Source organism: Tympanuchus pallidicinctus, unplaced genomic scaffold (assembly GCF_026119805.1).
Source record: "Tympanuchus pallidicinctus isolate F22 unplaced genomic scaffold, pur_lepc_1.0 scaffold22, whole genome shotgun sequence".
In the NCBI taxonomy this organism is placed as follows: domain Eukaryota; kingdom Metazoa; phylum Chordata; class Aves; order Galliformes; family Phasianidae; genus Tympanuchus; species Tympanuchus pallidicinctus.
In genome coordinates, this window is record NW_026294739.1 from 12,097,946 (window position 1) to 12,116,203 (window position 18,258).

Sequence of the window (18,258 nt, forward strand, 5' to 3'; positions counted from 1 at the left end):
CCAGCCCTGCTGTGGTCGCTCAGGGAGTTCTGCTCTCAGTGCAGTCTGCTGCATGAATGTTTCCTCACATTTGCCAGCACAGAAGCTGTTCTGGAGAGGGGAAAGGCATTGAATGAGCTAATGCCATTAACTGCCCTTAAGCACACACACAGAACGCAAAAGCAAACACCGCGGTGTTCTCAGAGCAGCCTGCAGGGCTCTGGACTGCACTGCTGCAGCTGGGACACGACCTGTACTCTGGGGGAGCTGGGACAGGCAGGGGTGCACGAGGTCCCCAGAGGAAGGGCTGCCTGCAGCTCAGTTTGGGGGCAGCACGACAGCATTTTCCCTGCCACTTTCACCCTCTTTGCCTCCACCTCGAATTCCCGTGATCTCCTCCCTTCGGACCACGGCACTGCACTGCACTGCCCTCCTCACACCGAGGCAGTTCCGCAGCTGCTCGCTGGTGCAGTGGCAGTTCTGCAATGTTTTAATGAGATATTTGCAACTTGCACAAGGCACTCACACTGGCTCCAGTGGTTGGGCTCCTGGGCAACATTCCTGCAGCTTGCCCGATTGCAGCACAGGGGAAAACGGGTAGACGTCACAATTGCCACATTAATTATCTCTTAATTGATACCTCCACTTGGGAATGAAACCAGAACATCTCTACTGCTCTGGGAGCTGCTGCTTGCAAACAGATTTACAGCTAAAAATACCCTGGTGGCTCCGTGGTCAATCTATTGCACTGCTTACCCTGGGCAGCTTATGAAATTCTCTGGTGTGGGCAGCAAGGGTCCGGCGCTGCCTTTTGTGGCACTGCCCGGCTGCAAACCGTGCAGTGGGGATGGCGCAGGTGCAGGCAGCCTCAGGGATTGCTCCTGGCCAGCCTCAGTGGTGTTAACAGCAACAGCAATGGCACAAGAGCTGTGACCCCGCGACAGGGAGCAGCAGACACGAGGCCTCGTGCACGTTGCCGTCCCTATCGTTAGAGGCAATCTCAGCCGTGTGTCTCACAGCTGACCTTAAGCATTGTCCCGGTGAGTTTCCGCACTGTGACATCCCCACCCCGTGCAGGACACGTCGCTCTGCCCCGCCAGCTCCTTCCAGCAACGCACATAAATAAGGTCACACGGCCGCAGCCACCCCACTTATTTTAAATTACTGTCATCTTTATTTTCATCACGAATGTGCAAACAGAGGAGATCGCGATGGTGGTGTTCTTAAAAATAACCAAATGTATTTGCATACATTTCCCTATGTACAGGTGAACAGCCACGAGTAGAGTTTTCTTTTGCACAGCAAAAGATCTAGAGCACTGAGACCGGGGGCAGGACCGGGGCCCAAAAAAAGTCTAAATTAAAAACGGTCATAAAAAATAAATTCACAACAGTGCAAACCTCTCGGACACGACAGCACGATGGAGTGATTTTAATGTAGAAAACGCCCCCCCCCCCCCCCCCCTCGGATGTGAGATTTCTAACTGTAAACAAGGCGCAACACCTCCCTCCCTCCCTCCCCCCCCCGGGGAAAGCTATTCCAGGAATTTGGCAGATCTTCAAGGGCCGGGAAGGAGGTAAACAGCCCGCAGACACCTCCAGTCCACGGGCCACGGCGGCGCCGCGGGGCCACGGCGCTCTCGGAGGAACCGGGAGGAGCCGGAGTAGCCGCGCGCCCCCGGAGGGACCGTGCGCTGCCGGCGGAACGGATCCGACGTTCCCTGGTGAGGCCGCGCGGTGCCGGCGGAGGGTCCCCGGCGCTCCCCAGCGGAACCGGGTGCTCCCGGGGAGCGCCGCGTGCTGCCGGCAGAGGGGATCCGATGCCCCCCCGGTGAGGCTGCGGGCTGCCGGTAGGGACCGCGCGCCGCCGGCGGAGGGGACCCGGAGCTCCCCGGTGAGGCCGCGAGCTCCCAGGGTGGAGCCGGTGCGCCCCGGCGGAACCGCGCACTCCAGGAAGGGCCCGAGCGCTGCCGAGCCGTGCCCCCTCCCCGGAGCTCATCCGCTCTCCGGGTCGCCCTGGGCCGGCTGCTCGGCGCCGTTGCAGGGCGGGGCGGCGCCGTCGGGGCCGGTGCTCTCCAAGGAGGACTCGCTGCCCGTGCTCTCCCCCGAGAGCAGCCGCCGGACGCCGAGGTCGGCGCGCAGCGAGCGCAGGTCGTTGCCCAGGCTGAGCTCGCCCAGGTCGCGCAGCAGCCGGCCCAGCTCCGGGCCTTCCCCGCGGCCGGCGCCGGCACGCAGCAGCTCGCCCTCGGGCTCGCCCAGCGCCTCCAGGATGTCCTCGCATTCGCAGTGCATGGCGCGCTCCTCCTGCTCCTCGCCCAGAAGGTCCTCTGTGATGGAGCCCAGCTTGGGCGCGCTGCGGCTCCGCTCCACCGGTGGCTTGTAGCAGCACTGCCCGTTAAGAAGCTTGCGCAGCGGCACCAGCGGGATGCTCTGCTCGCCCACCAGCTGCTGCTGCTGGTGCCGCGCGTCGTCCCGCTTTTTCAGGCGGCGGAACTCGGCCAGCGCCGTGGCCGAGGTCTGGTAGAGCAGCAGGGCCATGGCTTTCGCCTTCTCGGGCTTGGAGACGAGCACGGCGTGGCAGCGCAGCATCACCGCCTTGTGCTTCAGCTCGTGTCGGTAGATCCAGGCGAAGACGCGCGGCAGGCGCGGGTCGGCCACGCAGTAGGTGACGCGGTGCAGCAGGTAGAGGTGGCCGGGCCGCCGCAGCCCCTTGTCCTCGGCGTGGGCCATGCGGATGCCCTGCGCGCTGATGGTCAGCTTCATCTTGGTGCCCTGGCGACCCGCTTCGCTCTTACTCCAGATCTTGCAAACGGCCAGGTCGGTGCAGCCCTCGCCCTTGGACTGGATGGTGGTGGCGTTGCCCAGGTAGAGCACGGTGTACGTGGGGTCCTCGCTGGTCACGCGGAATTTCCGCCGCTTGGAGCGGAACATGCTGCCCACGCGGTGCAGCGCGCTCTCGGGGCAGGCGCGGGCCAGCGAGGTGAGCGCCGAGTAGTGCACGCTCACCGCGTAGCCCTTAGGCTTGCTCTGCCGCCGCGCCTCGCCCGCGACCAGCTCCACCTTGCTCCGCTTCCAGGGCAGCATCGCCCCGCGAAGCCGCGGCTACGCGCCGCGCCGACGGCTCCTGCCGGGGGAGCGCATGCCACGGCGGCGGCGGCGGCGGCTGCGCTGCCCGCCCGCCTCACATCCTTGCGGGCGTCGGGCCGCAGCGCCGTAGATATAGGCGGGCGCCGGCGCTCCGCGGGCGCGGAGAGGGGAGGCCCCGCGCACCGAGGGCGGAGCGCCCGCGGCCCGCGGAGCTGCCGCCGCGCTGCTCGTCGCCCGCCCGCCGCCGCTGCTCTGCGCCGCCCGCCGCGGAGCCCCGGGCCCGGCCCCGCCGAGAGGCGGGCAGAGGGCGGCGTCGGCCCCGCCCGGAGTCGGAGCGGGAGCCGGGGGGAGCCGGGACCGTTCTGCCGCGTCCCGCCCTGCCGCCCGTCCACGCGTGAGCGTGCGCTGCCGGCCCCGCTCTTGCGACACCGCGTTCCCTCCGGTTCGGTGAGTCCGGCCGCGGTGCCTGCAGCGAAGCCCGGCTGTTACGGATGAGTAATGCTTCGCGCTGTTGGTGTGCAGCGGCGGAACACGAGCAGCTCCCTGGCAGCTTCTGGCTGAGGTTATGTGAACACGCTCACGTACGTTATGAGGGCTGTGGGAAGCTGCTCTCCGGGTCGTGGTGGAGCTCCTCGGGCCGTGTATCGCATCCTCTGTCAGAAAAGGTGCCCGTTCTGGAGCTGCAGAGAGTGAGAGTGGCACTTCGTCACATTCTGCTCTGCAGAATGGGAGCAGTGCTTCTTAGTGCAGTAAGAGGTACAAAAGTACACTTACTTGTTTCCCACATCATTTATAAAGTCCGGATCAATTGTAATACAGCGATATTATTTATTGTCATGACATTATGCCATCTAGCAGGTTCCTCGGGAACTGCATGTCTCCGCAGCACCCGGTGCCACATTAACCACAGTGTTGCTGTTTGCTTTCGTCTCAGACACAGCCCTGCACCAAGAGCAGCTCTGTGAGCATGGCCCCAAAGCACTGTAGGGGACACCTGTGTCTGTGCTTCCAGAGACACTGCTGGATGTGTGCCCGCAGTGCGGGGCATTTCCTGTCTTAGGGAGGCCTGGCGTAGCATCTTGCAGCATTAGAAAATCCGTGTCTGGCTGTGAGCAGTGCATGGGACGACCACAATCTCAGGGCTGCAAGCAGCTGGTGCTGCCACATGCATCAGCACAGTAGGAGTCCTTCTGAAAACACAGCACATCCAAGGGCGTAGGGTGACTCGTGAACTCTGTGCTTGGTATCTCCATTCTGCACTGCCTGCTTGGGCTGGGGGTTTGGTTACAGCCAGTGCTGGGCAGAGAGCAGCCCAAGCACAGGTGCCCGTGGCCCAGCTGCAGGCCCAGCTGCAGGTTGGTGCCTTGTGGTTGAGGGCTGACTCGGGATGGAAAGTATCTCCACTCAATTCCTCACTAGACTTCCTCTCCACTTGCTGTGCCACACCACTGCAGCCCCCTTGCTCTGTTAATGCTCCCAACGGCGGTCTCATTCTGCTTCATTTCCCATCCTGGAGCCGACGCTGTGAGGACAGCAGCACAGCACTCTGCAGGGCATGCACAGCCCTGTCACCCACGGGGAGGAGAGCAGCCTGCTCCCTACTTGTGTCACACACCAGCAGCTACTGAGCATCACCTGCCCCTGTGCACCCGCCTGGAGAGCTTTTTAGTGGCGTGGGAAAGTCTGTGAGATACAATCTCTCCTGAGCAACCCGGCCTTCCTTGCATGCAGTGCTGCGCATGGCTCTTGGCAGCGCTCCCCCTTCCTGCCCTGCTCCACCTCCTCCTCTTCACTGCTGCTGGACCACGTTCCTGACATTGGTGCCCCACTGCTGGAGCTGGGGTGAGGGTCTACATGGCTTTGGGGAGAGCAGCAGAAATGTGATGCTTCTGCCAAGGCAGTGCACCTGTGGGAAAATGGATGCAGTGAGGCCACATGCATGGGGATCTATTGATTGTGTGAGCAATGAGCACAGCCTGGGTAGCAGTGTTTCTCGTCTTGCTGCAGCAGCAGACAGACAGACAGAATGAAGCATTTCAAAAGGGCATTTTGGTATTTTTTCAAAATAAAGTGGTGTAGTGGATCTGTAATTGTGATAAATTGAAGTTTCAGCTTCAAGTAAGACAAAGGAAGTGTCAGGATTTCCCATTAAATGGAAAGCCAGAGTGGGTCCCAGGCCCAGGGGCAGGATGGGTGCTGCATTCCCTGTGCCAACACTGCTTCTCTGGCCTCGTCTATCTGCTGGGTGCTCAGGCAGCCCGAGGTGTGCCAGTCAAGCAGGGGACAGACAGCATGAGGTATGCTCTGCTTTCAAGGAAAAGGTCATTAATGCCTTTAACTGACACCTCCTGCCAACCTGCATGAGTGCCAAAGGGCGGCATCACCCATCCCGATGGACCGGAGTATGGAACGAGCCATGCCGGGAGGGAGTGAGGACCATGCAGTGACAGCCGTGTGTCCCCTCGCACACTGACACACCCCTTGCTGCAGTTGTTTTTCAGCCACCCAGGGCAGGCACACCCTACTTCCTGCAAGGGCGGCCCCGGCACTTCCTGCTGCTATTATTAGGCAGTGGGGAACGGGGTGCAAACCCTCCCTTTGGGGATGATCACGGCGCTTACCGGGCACGGTCCTCCCCCTGCAGCCGAGGGGCAGAGCGGCATCGGGGCAGCTTCCTCTGCCCGACGTGCAGCAGGCAGCAGTGGAGAGCAGCAGCCACCCCGGCAGCTTCCTGCCCGCAGCAACACACAGCCGTGTGGTTGACCTTCCCGCACTGCACCAGGCAGGACTGTATCTGCGGCTGTGGAATAAGTGCAGTCTAAACAACTCACCCGAAGGCTGCAGCGAGGCCACTGCCATCCCGGAGCCCAGCCTGCAGCGCACAGCTCCCTGCGGTGCTGCTGCTCCAGAGAGGAGCGAGCCCGTTCCCAAAGGCTCCCTGAGCGCTGTGACCCCAGGGCGTTGGGCGGATGGCCAACGCAGTGTGGCTCCACTGCCAACACCAGGGCTCTCTGTCCCAGCTGTGCTCTGGACCCGCTGGGTGAGGCCACCACCCGGCCGCGCTGCCCGGGCTGGGATGCAGCTGAGGACAAGGGGGGCGCTGGCAGATGCAGCCCCACACAGAGCGGAATTGTCTTCGTGTCGCTGGGGGGGGTCGTGTCATATCTGCTCGTGGGGCTGGGGCTGGTGACACCGCTGAAAGGAGCGTTGTGAAACTGCATGAATAATGAATGGCCGTCACATGAATGTTTCGGACACAGTCCTGAGCTCTCCCAGGGCTGCCTGGGAGCAAAACGGAGGAAAAGCTGCCCAGAAAGAACAATGTTCCCTTGAGGCAAAACGCGCTGGTATCACCGCGCTTGGAAACGAGCAGCTGTTGCTGAACGACTCCCGGGATTTGCATGAAGAACCCGAACAGCGGTTTCGCTCGGGGGCGGAGGGGCGGCCGGGCGCGAACGAAGGCGAACTCCTCGAGGCGGAGCGCCGCGCACACGGCCGGGCTCAGAGCCTCCGCGCCCCCCGGCGGCGGTGCGGGGACGTCCGGAACGTCAGCGCCCGGAACGCGGCTCCGGGGCGGCGGGGAGCGGCGGAGCGCTATGGGTGGGGCGCAGGAAGCGGGGCGGCCGCACTTCCGGGTCCAGCGGGCCGCATGGGCAGGAAGCGGGGCGCGGGGCTGGGCCGCTCTCTGCAGCGGCAGCGCGGCTCGGAGCGGCGCGGCGCCGCGTCATGGGTAGGGGCCGGGGTGCGGAGGGGGGTTCGGGGAGCCGGCATTCACGAGGTAACGGCGGCTTCTTTCTCGGCAGCTGCACGCCAGCGAGGTGGTGGGCGAGAGCGGCCCGGAGCGGCGCTCGGCGGTGGAGCAGAGTCCGCTGGAGGAGTTCCTGGCCACGGCGGAGCTCGCCGGCACTCGCTTCGTGGCCGGTGAGGGGCTCGGGGGCCCGGGAAGTGGCCGGGGAGGGGAGCGGGGCTGGGCGCGGGGGCGGGCCGTGGGGTCCGGAGCCGGAGAAGGGTCAGAAGGGGCGGGAGTGGTGGCGTGGTGGCGGCGGGCGGCTGACTCGGGGTGACGCTGCCATGGTCTCTCCCACCGGCTACACAGAGCGCCTGAACATCCAGTTTGTGTCTGCCCAGAGCCGCACTGGCCTGCTCACGGCCCAGGAGGCCCAGCACGTCCGGCAGCTGCATGAGGAGAACCGGCAGTTCCTGCGCATCCCTCGGAGGTGGGTCCTGCAGGGTTGGGCCAACGCTACTCTGTGCGGTAGGCTGAGCTGCAGGCCTGGGGATGGCGCGTTGTTTCACTGGTACTCTGAAGTTATTGCTGACCTACACGAACCTGCTGTAAGTGGCAGTGCAGCTGCCTGCAGATGTGCCAGTGCCAGCATGTCTGCTCTGATTGGATGTGTTTACAGCTCAAAGCCTGGCACTGCTGGAGCTGCAGGCTGTCCCCACCTAGCAAACCTTTCTAGAACTCGTGCACCCAAGAATGCCCACTGTATCCTGGACTGCATCAAAAGAACTGTGGCCAGCAGGTCAAGGGAGGTTCTGCCTTTCTGTTCTGTGCTGATGAGACCTCACCTGGAGTACTGTGCCAGATGTGGAGTCTTCAGTGTAGGAGATAACATGGACCTGTAGGAGTGCATCCACAGAGAAGAGAGCCACAAAAATGATCCAGGGGATGGAACACCTACCTGTGAGCACAGGCTGAGAGAGCTGGGGCTGTGCAGCCTGGTGAAGAGAAGACTACAGGGAGACCTGGGAGCGGCCTTTCAGTATCTGGAGGGGGTCTGTAAGAAGGATGGGGTCAGACTCTTCAGCAGTGTCTGTTGTGAATAGGATCGAGGGTAATAGTCGCAAAATAGGGGTGAAAAGATTAATGTTGGGTGTAAGAAAAAGTTTTCTTGCATTAAGGTTAGTGCTGGCCCTGGTTGCCTAGAGAGGTGGTGGTGCCCCATCCCTGGAGACACTCAAGGTCAGGCTGGATGGGGCTCTGAGCACCTGATGGAGATGTAGGTGTCTTTGTTCATTGCAGGGGGTTGGACTTGGGTGACTTTTAAAGGTCACTTCCAACTCAGATGATTCTATGATTCTCTCTGTGTGGTGGACCTTGATTGAACACCCTGCAAATGTTAGCTGCAAAAACCAGTCTTGTGAGATCTGTTGTGTGTGGGACAGCAGCCTGTTGTGTTAGCTGGTGGGATTTAGAGGGAACAAGGAAATGGAGGAGTACCTGAAGCTGCAGGAAAGTGATGTGTGCATGTGTGAACTGCAGCCATGTCAGTGTAGGTGAGTGCGTGGTGCCTGTGTTCTTCAGGAATGTGTATTGCAGTAATGTATGTAGTATAACTGCTAAAACTGACCATTCACTCCAAAATGTGCTCATTGCAGGCCATATTGGGATAGGACAACCAGTTCTGAAGACTTGAAGCAAGCTGAGAGAGAGAGCTTTCTTGAGTGGAGGCGACAGCTTGCCTAGTGAGTATGCTGCTGTGCTTGTGGCAAATTAGCTGTTTGGAATCTGAGGCACAGGCAGAGCTGGATTGTGTTTATCCTTGCTAGACTTCTAAAAACGACTTATTCTCAGTGGCATTCTGCACTTATTCTTGAAGTCTGGACATCGCAGCCACAGCTCAGGCACATCTTTATCATGAGCTCTGTGTAGTTCCCTTCTGTATGCATGTTCTTATATTGTGTATATCCAAGATTCTTGTAGTGCATACCCATATTTGCTGCTTCCTGTTTTCCAGATTCTGTTATCTGGTTTGTTAAAATACTTTGTTAAACTTTGTCCCTGTGATTCCTTGATGTTCACAATGGAGCGTTGTGTTCTGCTCTTGCCTGTGGAACGAAGAACATCTTGTTTAAGAGCAGCAATGCTGCCCTGAATTTCTGTAGCATGATGCTGCCAGCCCTGTCTAGAGCAGATTGTGCTGCTCTCGTGCTGCCTTGGCTGGCTTGGCAGGTTGGGTTGTGTTATTGCATGCACACAATGAACCCACTTTACCCTAAGCAAAGTCACTCATGCTCTAGTAACACTGAGTTAAAGATTGCATAGACAAGTACTGTTCCAAAATACATTATTTTCTCAAAGGTGAAACTTGGTGGCTCTGAGATTTTACAAGCATTCTTTTTGCATGTTTTTGTGCTTTCCATAGTTACTGCTTCTCCCTTCTTACAGTCTGGAGCCATTGTGTACCTGTTGAACCAATGTTCTGCTAGCAGAAATAGTACCCACTGCTCAACTCTGGTTATTATTGCTCTCTCTGTAACTAAAGCCTCCTGGCTCTAAGGAGGAATTGGTGTTGTGCTCATTGCCTGACATAAGCCAAATGTGATTTCTTTTCTCTGTTTTGCCATAGCCTTGAGGAAGAAAAAAAGTTAATTCTAACCCCATTTGAAAGAAACTTGGAATTCTGGCGTCAGCTTTGGAGAGTCATTGAAAGAAGGTAAAGAAAAAAACTATTTGCTTTTTAAAATTGTTGTGTATTGTTCTTTCTTTTTTTTTTTTTTCCCCTGAATTGAAGCCTTTGAATCAAATATCAGGTGTCTGAGCACAGGAAATGCAATTACAGTAAGTAGTATTTCATTATCAGCTCTAAAGCGATTTTGCTTTGAAGTGATCAAAAGTTGATGGCAGGAGGAGCAGCTGATTGTGGTGCATGTTGGGTCTCAGCATGGCAACTCTGCAGTCTGTTTGTTGTGAGTCTCTGAGGGTCATTCAGATGCTGCTGCCCCTGGCCTTTTCTGTAACCACGTGTGAGGCATCTTTTGAGGATGTTTCTTTGAGGTCTCTTGCCAAGATTAACCCTTGCCCCCCTCTCTCAACCACACAGCTATATCCCAACTCCCAGGGCTGAGAGACAAGGAAGAACAACTAAGTAGCATTTGGAAAGAAAGAGCCTTTTGCTCTTTGGCTTCTTGTCATGCAGAGAAACTGCAACAGTACACAAAAGAGAACAGTCTGTCATCACAGAAATAGCTTTGTTTGCTCTGCAGAGCTGGAATACAATAGGAGTGCTATCTCCTAAGTTAATCTGATGGAGGCATTTAATTTCACCAGTAATTAAGTTTGAGAGCATCCCTTCTGATTTTCTTAAAATTGAAAAATACTTCAGCAGTGAGGTCATGGAGAACTTATCCTTTCACAGAAGTGGCTTTGTACTGGGTTCCACTGGGGCTCTAAGAGTGTGAGACCTGGGTTGGGAGCATCTGCTGCAGTGCATCGCCGTGTGCATTGCGAGTGTGTATCCTGAGGTGGCTGCAGTGTGTGATGAATGCCTTTCTGCTCCTATTGTGATATTTTATTTAGGGTAGGGGGAGTATGTGTGCCATCTTAGAACTTAGTGGGAAAGTCTTCCAATCTCTCACTTTGCTGGCTAAATATGATTGCTTGTCAGTCTTTTCTTGTCACCCAGCTGTGTGATTGAACAATTTTCTGTATCCTATCAGAGTACATAGTGTCAGCTTTCTTCCAGTCTCTCTTCAGTACTTTTTTGTACCCATGTAACTTATTTGATGACTCCCTTGGGGTTGGAGGGATTGTTTTATTTTTTTTATCCAACTGCATGGTGATTAGGGACTTGATTCCCCCATTCAACCAGCTGTGTTCTGAAGCTGTCCTGACATAACAGAAATGAGCAAGTAGAATCATGAGACAAATAGAATCAGCATACTTGCTTTCCCTTTGCTTACAAGGAGAACGAGCTGAGTGAGACAAGCACTGTATAGCAATATTAGCTAGTGACATAAACATCCTTTTGGGACGTGTGGAATGCTAAGATGCTTTGTTAATTCAGTAAAGGTACTTAATAGGTTAATGCAATTCAAATAAGTGAAATTCATAGTAAAGTCTGAAAGCAAGTAAAGCATTCTTTCTTTCTTTGTGGCAGTATAAACAGGAGTATTTCAGTGCTCTTTTTATTTTTTTTAGTGATATTGTTGTCCAGATTGTGGATGCTAGAAACCCCCTTCTCTTTAGATGCCAAGATCTGGTAAGTAAACCATCTTCCTGATCATTTTCATTTTAATTTCTGAGAGCTTATGCATGTGATTTATTTTTTTATACGTTAAGCCGCGTAGCGCCGTGAAGCTGTTCTACTTTTGTGCTTAACTGAATATCTTCAGCAAGTGTTCTAGCATCAAATTGTTTTTAAGTTCTTTTTCTGCAGGCATGACATTGCAGATATCATATTGCTCCTCCTTACTCATTAGAAGTGCCCATGCTTAATCACCTCACTTTTAAACTTCGTGCTGTGGGTGATGGAATGAGCAGTGAGATGGAATAAAAATGGTAGTTATCACCGCAATGAAAAAAGGATTAAAAATTATTGAAGGGACAACTTTGTAATGAAAATCTGTACAATGCCACGTCACTGCAATGTAGGATTGCTCAAACAACTGCTCTTAGGAGGCCCTGCTGTGATGTGCTGGCTAATGTCTTGCCACAAGTCTAAGTAGACGAGATGTTGGCGCTTGTGGCCGGGAACAGCGTGTTTTGCAGTAGTTGAGTGCTTCAGTTTCGTGCTTGTAGCTGTCTGCACAACACCAGATCCATCTAGCCCGAGAGAGACAGTAAATCTTACTGCACTCGCACGGAGCTGGATGGTGTAACTTGTCCTGCTGCTTTTCTCTTACCCTGGGTGAGGAGTTGAAAGCTTATTTTTCCCTTGTTTTTCTCCAGGAGAGTTATGTTAAGGAAGTCAGCAATGACAAGGAGAACATGATCCTGATAAACAAAGCGGATTTGCTGAGTGAAGAGCAGCGAGCTGCCTGGGCAAAGTTCTTTGAGAAGGAGGGCGTTAAAGTGGTGTTCTGGTCGGCGTTGGCAGAGTGCAGGCGGCTTTCTGGAGAAGTAAAGGTGGGGGAGCAGTTCAAACCAGGCGTGTGCTGGCTGCCACCAGTAACTTGTTTTGCATCTCTGGCATATCTAAGCTCCTCTCTAGGAAAGGCACGGACTCAGGGTAGGATTTCTCTCATGACCTGCGTGGCTATAAAACAGCATTTTAATAATTGATTTGGGGGCAAAAGTGGGAAAGGTAAAATGGAGAACGAACTGGAGCACCTTTTAGTCATCTTAACCATTGTGAAATGGCTTGAGTTGGAAGAGGCCATAAAGATCACCTAGTTACACCCCCTGCTGTGGGATGGCTGCCCCCCACCAGCTCAGGCTGCCCAGAGCCCTGTTCATCCTGGTCTTGAATGCCTACAGCTGCTGCTGTATGTAAAGATATAGTGTGAGCAACAAGCACACACAACACAGTTGTGCTCCTGAAGATGGAGACCTCTAATAACTTCCCAACAATGCTAACGGTACCCCTTGGAATATTTTTTTTCAGTCTCCTAACATGGACTGGTTGTTGGTACGTCCTACTTCAATCCCCTAAATCCCCTAATGCAACATTAGGAGTTAATTGCCAGCCCTTGGGATCTGAATGACAAAAAGATGATTGACTTACGCTGCAGCAAGTGCAGTGAACAGCTGCACTCTGTGTGCAGTATTTAACTTTCACCTATGAAATACTGTTTACACAGGAACTGGATGCTGACAGTGTAGCAGATGACCTGAGTGATTCTGAGGAGGACAGTTCCAGTCAAGAAGATGATGTCACTGCAGAAGATAGTGCAGAAAGCACATCCACAGGCAGTGCTTTGCAAACTGAAAACCAGTGTTTGCTTTGTGACGATGACAGTAGTGATGAATATGAAGACTGTGAGGATGATGAAGAGGATGACTGGCAAACCTGTTCTGAAGATGAAGGTGGGGACAAAGTAAATGCTATTGCCCCAAAGAGTATGGAAAGCACAACTGATATTGTTGCAGTGCAGCATGTAGTGCAAGAGCAGAACAGGAATGTCAAGAACTTTAGCCATCTGGTACAGAGAAATGAGCTACTGGAGATATTCAAAACCCTGCACAGTGGACCAAGGGTGAAGGATGGGGAAATAAATGTTGGACTGGTGAGTTGGGTCTCATGCTTAAAATGGGACTGGCTAAATCTTAAGTTTTAAATCCGTACAACTTTCAAGGGGAGCAGTCATGCTGTAGCCTGGCTCGATGTAAGGGTGAAAAGCTAGCAAGTGTAAACCACTAAGGGTTTTGTGGAAAGATTAATTCTGAAGTTGCTGGAATGCAATATTCCACACTGCTTGCCTATATTTTCAGTACTTATTAAAATGCTTTTGTGTCTGAGCACGATCCTGCCTAGTATCACTGTTACCCTTCACTTGTCATCTAGGTGGGTTACCCTAACGTTGGCAAAAGTTCAACAATCAACACAATTCTTGGAGATAAGAAGGTGTCAGTGTCTGCAACACCAGGCCGCACGAAGCACTTCCAGGTACTGCTGACAAAGAGCTTTGCTGTATTTGTTTAGTTCTATGGTAGAAGAGAACATCATAATGAATATTAATTACCACATGAACGTACTGAGAACTCTTTCTGCCAGTCTGATCTCTGCCCACCAGAGTTTAGGTTAGAGAGGGTGATCTCAATTTATATCGTTTTGCAACTTCAGGCCTTGCTTCTATACTCTTGCTCTGCTTTGAGAGTGTCTCAAGAGAGCAGCTGTGCCATGGAGATATTTTCCACATCTTATTTAGGTAGCTTAACCTCCTAAAACTAAATGCTCCTGTAAATAGCTGAATGTCAAGCTTCAAACCATCCTTTCTTGTCCTTCCTTACTGCTGTGAACATGTTGAGTTATGCTGCCTTCTTCATATTAACCACGCACATAATTTTGAATTGGCAGCTCCAGTGATAGAGTAGACATTGTGACATTTGTACTTCTGCAGTCTGCCACTGATGTCAAAATGTCCACAGCTAAAGATTTCTGGATTGCTTTCTCCTCTGACAGTGGCCCATCAGACTGGCGAGCTGGAGATCTGTCTACCCAGATTTGGGCACCTTGTTTAGGAACCTTGGAAGTGCTGCTGTGTTCTGCATAGGATTTTCTTAATGCACTGTCTGGGGCCTGCAGGGCAGACATCTGTGTTAGTAAAGTTTCTGTTTATTCTCATTTGCATCTCTGTTTCATGAGTGCATTTGATCTCTTGTTCCTTTTTCCTCCATGGACACTGACTTGCCTTCGTGGACTCATTGCTTATTTGTTGTGTAGACTCTGTATGTGGAGCCTGGCCTGTGCCTCTGTGATTGCCCTGGTCTGGTGATGCCATCTTTCGTCTCCACCAAAGCAGAGATGATTTGTTCTGGAATTCTACCTATAGACCAGATGAGGGACCATGTTCCACCCATTTCTTTAATATCCTTTGCATGAGGTTTGTGTGAATGGCTGCAAGAGGATCTGGAATATGGGATGTAGCATGGTACAGCCCTTCTAGGTGTATGTGTGTTCATGCATTGAGAGCAATGGGGATGCATGTTGTGTAAAACAGCCCTGCTGTGTTTGTCTTATGTTGTCTCATTTTAAGTTTATTCTGTTTATCCTTTTATCAGACTTGCTTTTCTGGTTTGCAACAAGATCCCAAGCAATTTTTTACCCGTGCTCTTAGAGTGACGTGGGCAGAGATTACTTTTGTAGCTGAAAATCACAAGGTGGTTTCCTTCACTAGTTCATGTTTGCCAGCATATCCCACGAAACATTTTGGAAGCAACCTATGGAATAAATATCATAAGGCCAAGGGAAGATGAGGATCCAGATCGAAAGCCAACAGCCGAAGAGCTTCTAACAGCATATGGATGTGAGTGATGATCCCTTTAAAACCTGTCTCCTATACTATGTGCATGGTCCTGAAAAGCAGCCTTAGAAGATTTTAACGTCAGGTTTGTTATGCACTGAGCTTCCCAAAAGGACTTACCCTCCTCCCACAAAGAGCCTCTGTTAACAGCTGGTCTCATGTGTTATAATGGTGCTTTGCCAATTTCATCCAGCAGATGTAGTGACTGTGTAGTGTTGGGGTTCATGAAATGTCCTGCCAGTCTCAAGTACGATGCTGTATCCTTCAAGTTGTTCTTTGGTACCCTCATTGTTTTAGATACTTCCCATCAGCTGCATCTTGAATTAGATTGAAGAACGCAGTGAAGGCTTATCTACCTTGTCTGATTCTTTGATGCAGTTAATCTTCTGTGGCCCTAAAATAAAAATGATAAAACAGCAGGTTCCCTGGTGGCATTTTTCTGTCTTGCAGATATGAGAGGCTTTATGACAGCCCATGGTCAGCCAGACCAGCCGAGATCAGCTCGATATGTGCTAAAAGACTATGTCAGTGTAAGTTCTTACTACATTTGGGTTTTCTTTCCTGCTGGGAGGTGAACTGAAACTTTTACTGGAGCATGAAGGGTCACAATAAAGTGAAATCCTTTTGGATAAAATTGATGTACATCAAAATATGCTTTAAATCAGGCTATTTTTATGTTTTAAACAAATGGAATCATCATCTTTTTAAAGCAGATAGAATCTCTTCAGGAAGTGAAACCATTTTGTTTGGTTGAGTCAGTATTTATATAGCAGAAGACTGCAGTTCTGAGTGTTGTAGTACTGCATGCTTCTATAGCACCTGTCAGCAACTTATTGTTGAGTATTTTTAAATAGGATCCTCCAGTATTCCTCAGAGAAACTTGTACTGTATTGTCTGAAGCTGGGTGTTGCAGCTGAAACAGCTGAAGGTTGTGCTTTGGATTAGAATGATGCTTTAACTTAAAACTTGAGCCAATAGATGCCTGGGCAAAGAGACCAGATGTGCTGACAGTCTGCCAGCATGAGTCCCTTGAAGTTCCAGGGCCCTTCTTAGCTGTGGAGTTGTTCTTTTTTTTTTTGTTAACTCTGTACCATTATTTCCACAGGGGAAGCTGTTATACTGCCATCCACCTCCTGGCATTGATCCGGATGGATTTCAGCACCAGCATGAAAGGTGTCCAGAGAGCAGAACTGTCCAAGCCAGTGGACCAGAGAAGCCTAAAAACAATACCAGAACAAAACAAATTGAAAACGTGGTAGACAAATCATTTTTCCACCAGGTAAACCTGGGGAGGGATTTTTTTAGGAGTTACTACAGCAGCACTGATATGTTACAGATAATGGTTTTGAGGGTGAAGGCTTACTGAGTTGATGCTCTTTCATGCTACCAGCTCTGCACATAACTTCTACCCAATCAATATCTCTTTGTTCTTTTTATTGTCTTGTAAATCACTAGGAATGTCCTAGGTGACTGAAAGACAGCTAATGAGGTACACAGAAGTTCGTTTTAAAAGGGCAGCAGGGTTGCCCTTGTTATGGGCCTAACATCAATCTGGAGCAAACAAGAGAAGGACAAAGAAAGGACACAGTAACCAACAATGTGGTTTTGGACTGTCTGGTCCTCCAAGCTAACTTTACTTTCTTGAAATCTCTTATTTAGGGGACATAATAAGCTTCTTTAAAGCAAATTGACTTAGTACTTTGTGGTCGTTTTGATTCAGAACCTGAGATCGGATGAAAAGAGCATGGAATCTGAGTTAAAATCTAGATAAAAAATCTGAAAGTGAGGTGGAAGATGGAAGTTTCTCTGGTGCGGTTCTTGTTAGGTCCCACGGGGATCCATTTTGCCCCTACACTACTGAAAAGAATTATTAATGACTTGGAATTAAATGTCAAATCCATAACTGATGAAGTCTGCATACCTTATAAAGATCAGAGTGGAGCGTTTAGCAGTGATGTTTCAGACAGTGTGATCCGTTCTGCTTGATTAGCTGGGTATGAACAGTGTTTGTTACAGCACTGCTAATGATAGTCATGCATTTTGAAACCAAGAACTTAAGACTCTTTTCAAAAACAGCTTTTCAGAAAGCTGTGACCTGAAAAGAATTTTTGGGATTACCAGACTCTTCCTCTGTCTGGCCAAAGTGCTGGCACGTCTGGCTGTGAGCCCCGGCAGTGCTACCCACACTACAGACTTGAGCAAGTTATTTTAGTCTCTGGCTTCCACAGACGCCAGATTTGTTTGTAAAGACAATGTGTTGTGTGCAAAGCAGAGACTGTGAGAATCGATCTTAGCGCCGTAGCTCGTGTCTGTTGGAGCTCTGTGTCTGGTAAACATTCCGCCTCTGCTCACGGTGCTGAGCACTGAGGACCTGGCTCAGTGAGGCACGGCCGCAGGCAGAACTGGAAAGCACTGGCAGACTTCACTCAGCCACGTGGCTTGACCTTTCCTGCAGCTCTGGAGCTGGGGACTGAGCAAGTCTTGTAGGGTTTGAGCTCGCCTGTGTCTGGTTTTATTAATGTATGACAGATCCTTGTGATTGCATATCTTCTCATCAGTCACTGGTGACTGTGTCCCCCTTTCCAGGAGAACGTTCGTGCTCTGATGAAAGGCGTCCGAGCTACGATGGGATACCGGCCTGGCGGTGGCCTCGTGTCTGTGCCTGCACCCAATGCGGGGAGTGTGGTAGGAAAGCCCTGGAAAAAACATGGCAACAGGAACAAGAAGGAGAAAGTTCGCAGGATCACTAAGCATCTGGAGAATTAGCTGTGCCCTGATATCCTGCCTTGCCAGGGCAGGCTCGTCACTGTCCTGCAGGCGTGGACTAAGGAAGAGTTTTAAAGTGGGCATCGCTAACTCCCCTTGGGAGCTCTGCGCTGTGGGTTGGCCTGGGCAGGGGATAAGAATGGGCTCTGATACTTTGGAGCTCATCTTTTCTGAGAGAAAAAAATGGACCCGGCCATTTGTGTTACCTGGGAGCCAGCCTGGGCATTTGGGCACTGCTGAGATGTCCTTTCAATGGAAGCAGATGGAGCTGTGCGGGAGTGTTTTTTCCTTAAGCAAACCCTGTAAAACTGACTAAAATCTTTATAAACCGTTGAATCTTAATGAGTGACATTTGTTACCTTATGAGATGTTATTGCTCATCTCCTGGTTTCTTTCTTCTTTTTTTTTTTCTTCATTCAAAGCTTGTTTGTTGATTTGACAGGACACTTGAGTGTGTTGAAAAATTACTTCAAAGATTTTTATTGCCATCTTTCCTTTTCTACTCAGCCCTATTCTATGAAATCTACTCTGAAACCACTCCCTGTTTCCCAGCCTAAAGCAGAACATGGAACACCATTTAAGGGAAGCATTGCCTTTATGTCCTTCACACTGAGCTGGTATCAGTTGTTTTTGTGATTTCCTCGTGGTAATTTAAAACACTCTTTTCCGTGTGGCTGGCAAAAAATCTGCTGGTGCTCATTTATCCTAAAACATGGTGAGGATTTTACTTTGTGTATTG

General features: G+C 51.7%; 2 protein-coding genes across 3 annotated transcripts; one reads left to right on the forward strand and one right to left on the reverse strand.

Annotated features, from left to right (window-relative positions):
• Window positions 1-1,502: 1,502 nt before the first annotated feature.
• Window positions 1,503-3,269, reverse strand: FAM43A (family with sequence similarity 43 member A). The gene has a single exon (XM_052686468.1). It carries the CDS (start codon window positions 3,060-3,062, stop codon window positions 1,974-1,976), a length of 1,089 nt encoding a protein of 362 aa, XP_052542428.1. The 5' UTR covers window positions 3,063-3,269; the 3' UTR covers window positions 1,503-1,973.
• A 3,003-nt stretch (window positions 3,270-6,272) lies between these two features.
• Window positions 6,273-17,861, forward strand: LSG1 (large 60S subunit nuclear export GTPase 1). 2 transcript variants are annotated; one of them, XM_052685962.1, is made up of 14 exons: window positions 6,273-6,795; window positions 6,869-6,986; window positions 7,162-7,282; window positions 8,448-8,534; window positions 9,419-9,505; window positions 10,990-11,050; window positions 11,740-11,916; window positions 12,591-13,016; window positions 13,295-13,396; window positions 14,174-14,317; window positions 14,633-14,756; window positions 15,204-15,283; window positions 15,859-16,032; window positions 17,340-17,861. In XM_052685962.1, the coding sequence occupies exons 1-14, from the start codon at window positions 6,292-6,294 to the stop codon at window positions 17,517-17,519; spliced, it is 2,385 nt and encodes a 794-aa protein (XP_052541922.1). In that variant the 5' UTR covers window positions 6,273-6,291; the 3' UTR covers window positions 17,520-17,861. The 2 variants fall into 2 exon arrangements, with proteins under 2 accessions (XP_052541922.1, XP_052541923.1); XM_052685963.1 differs by having other exon boundaries at window positions 6,275-6,795; window positions 7,194-7,282.
• The last annotated feature ends 397 nt before the right edge of the window (window positions 17,862-18,258 follow it).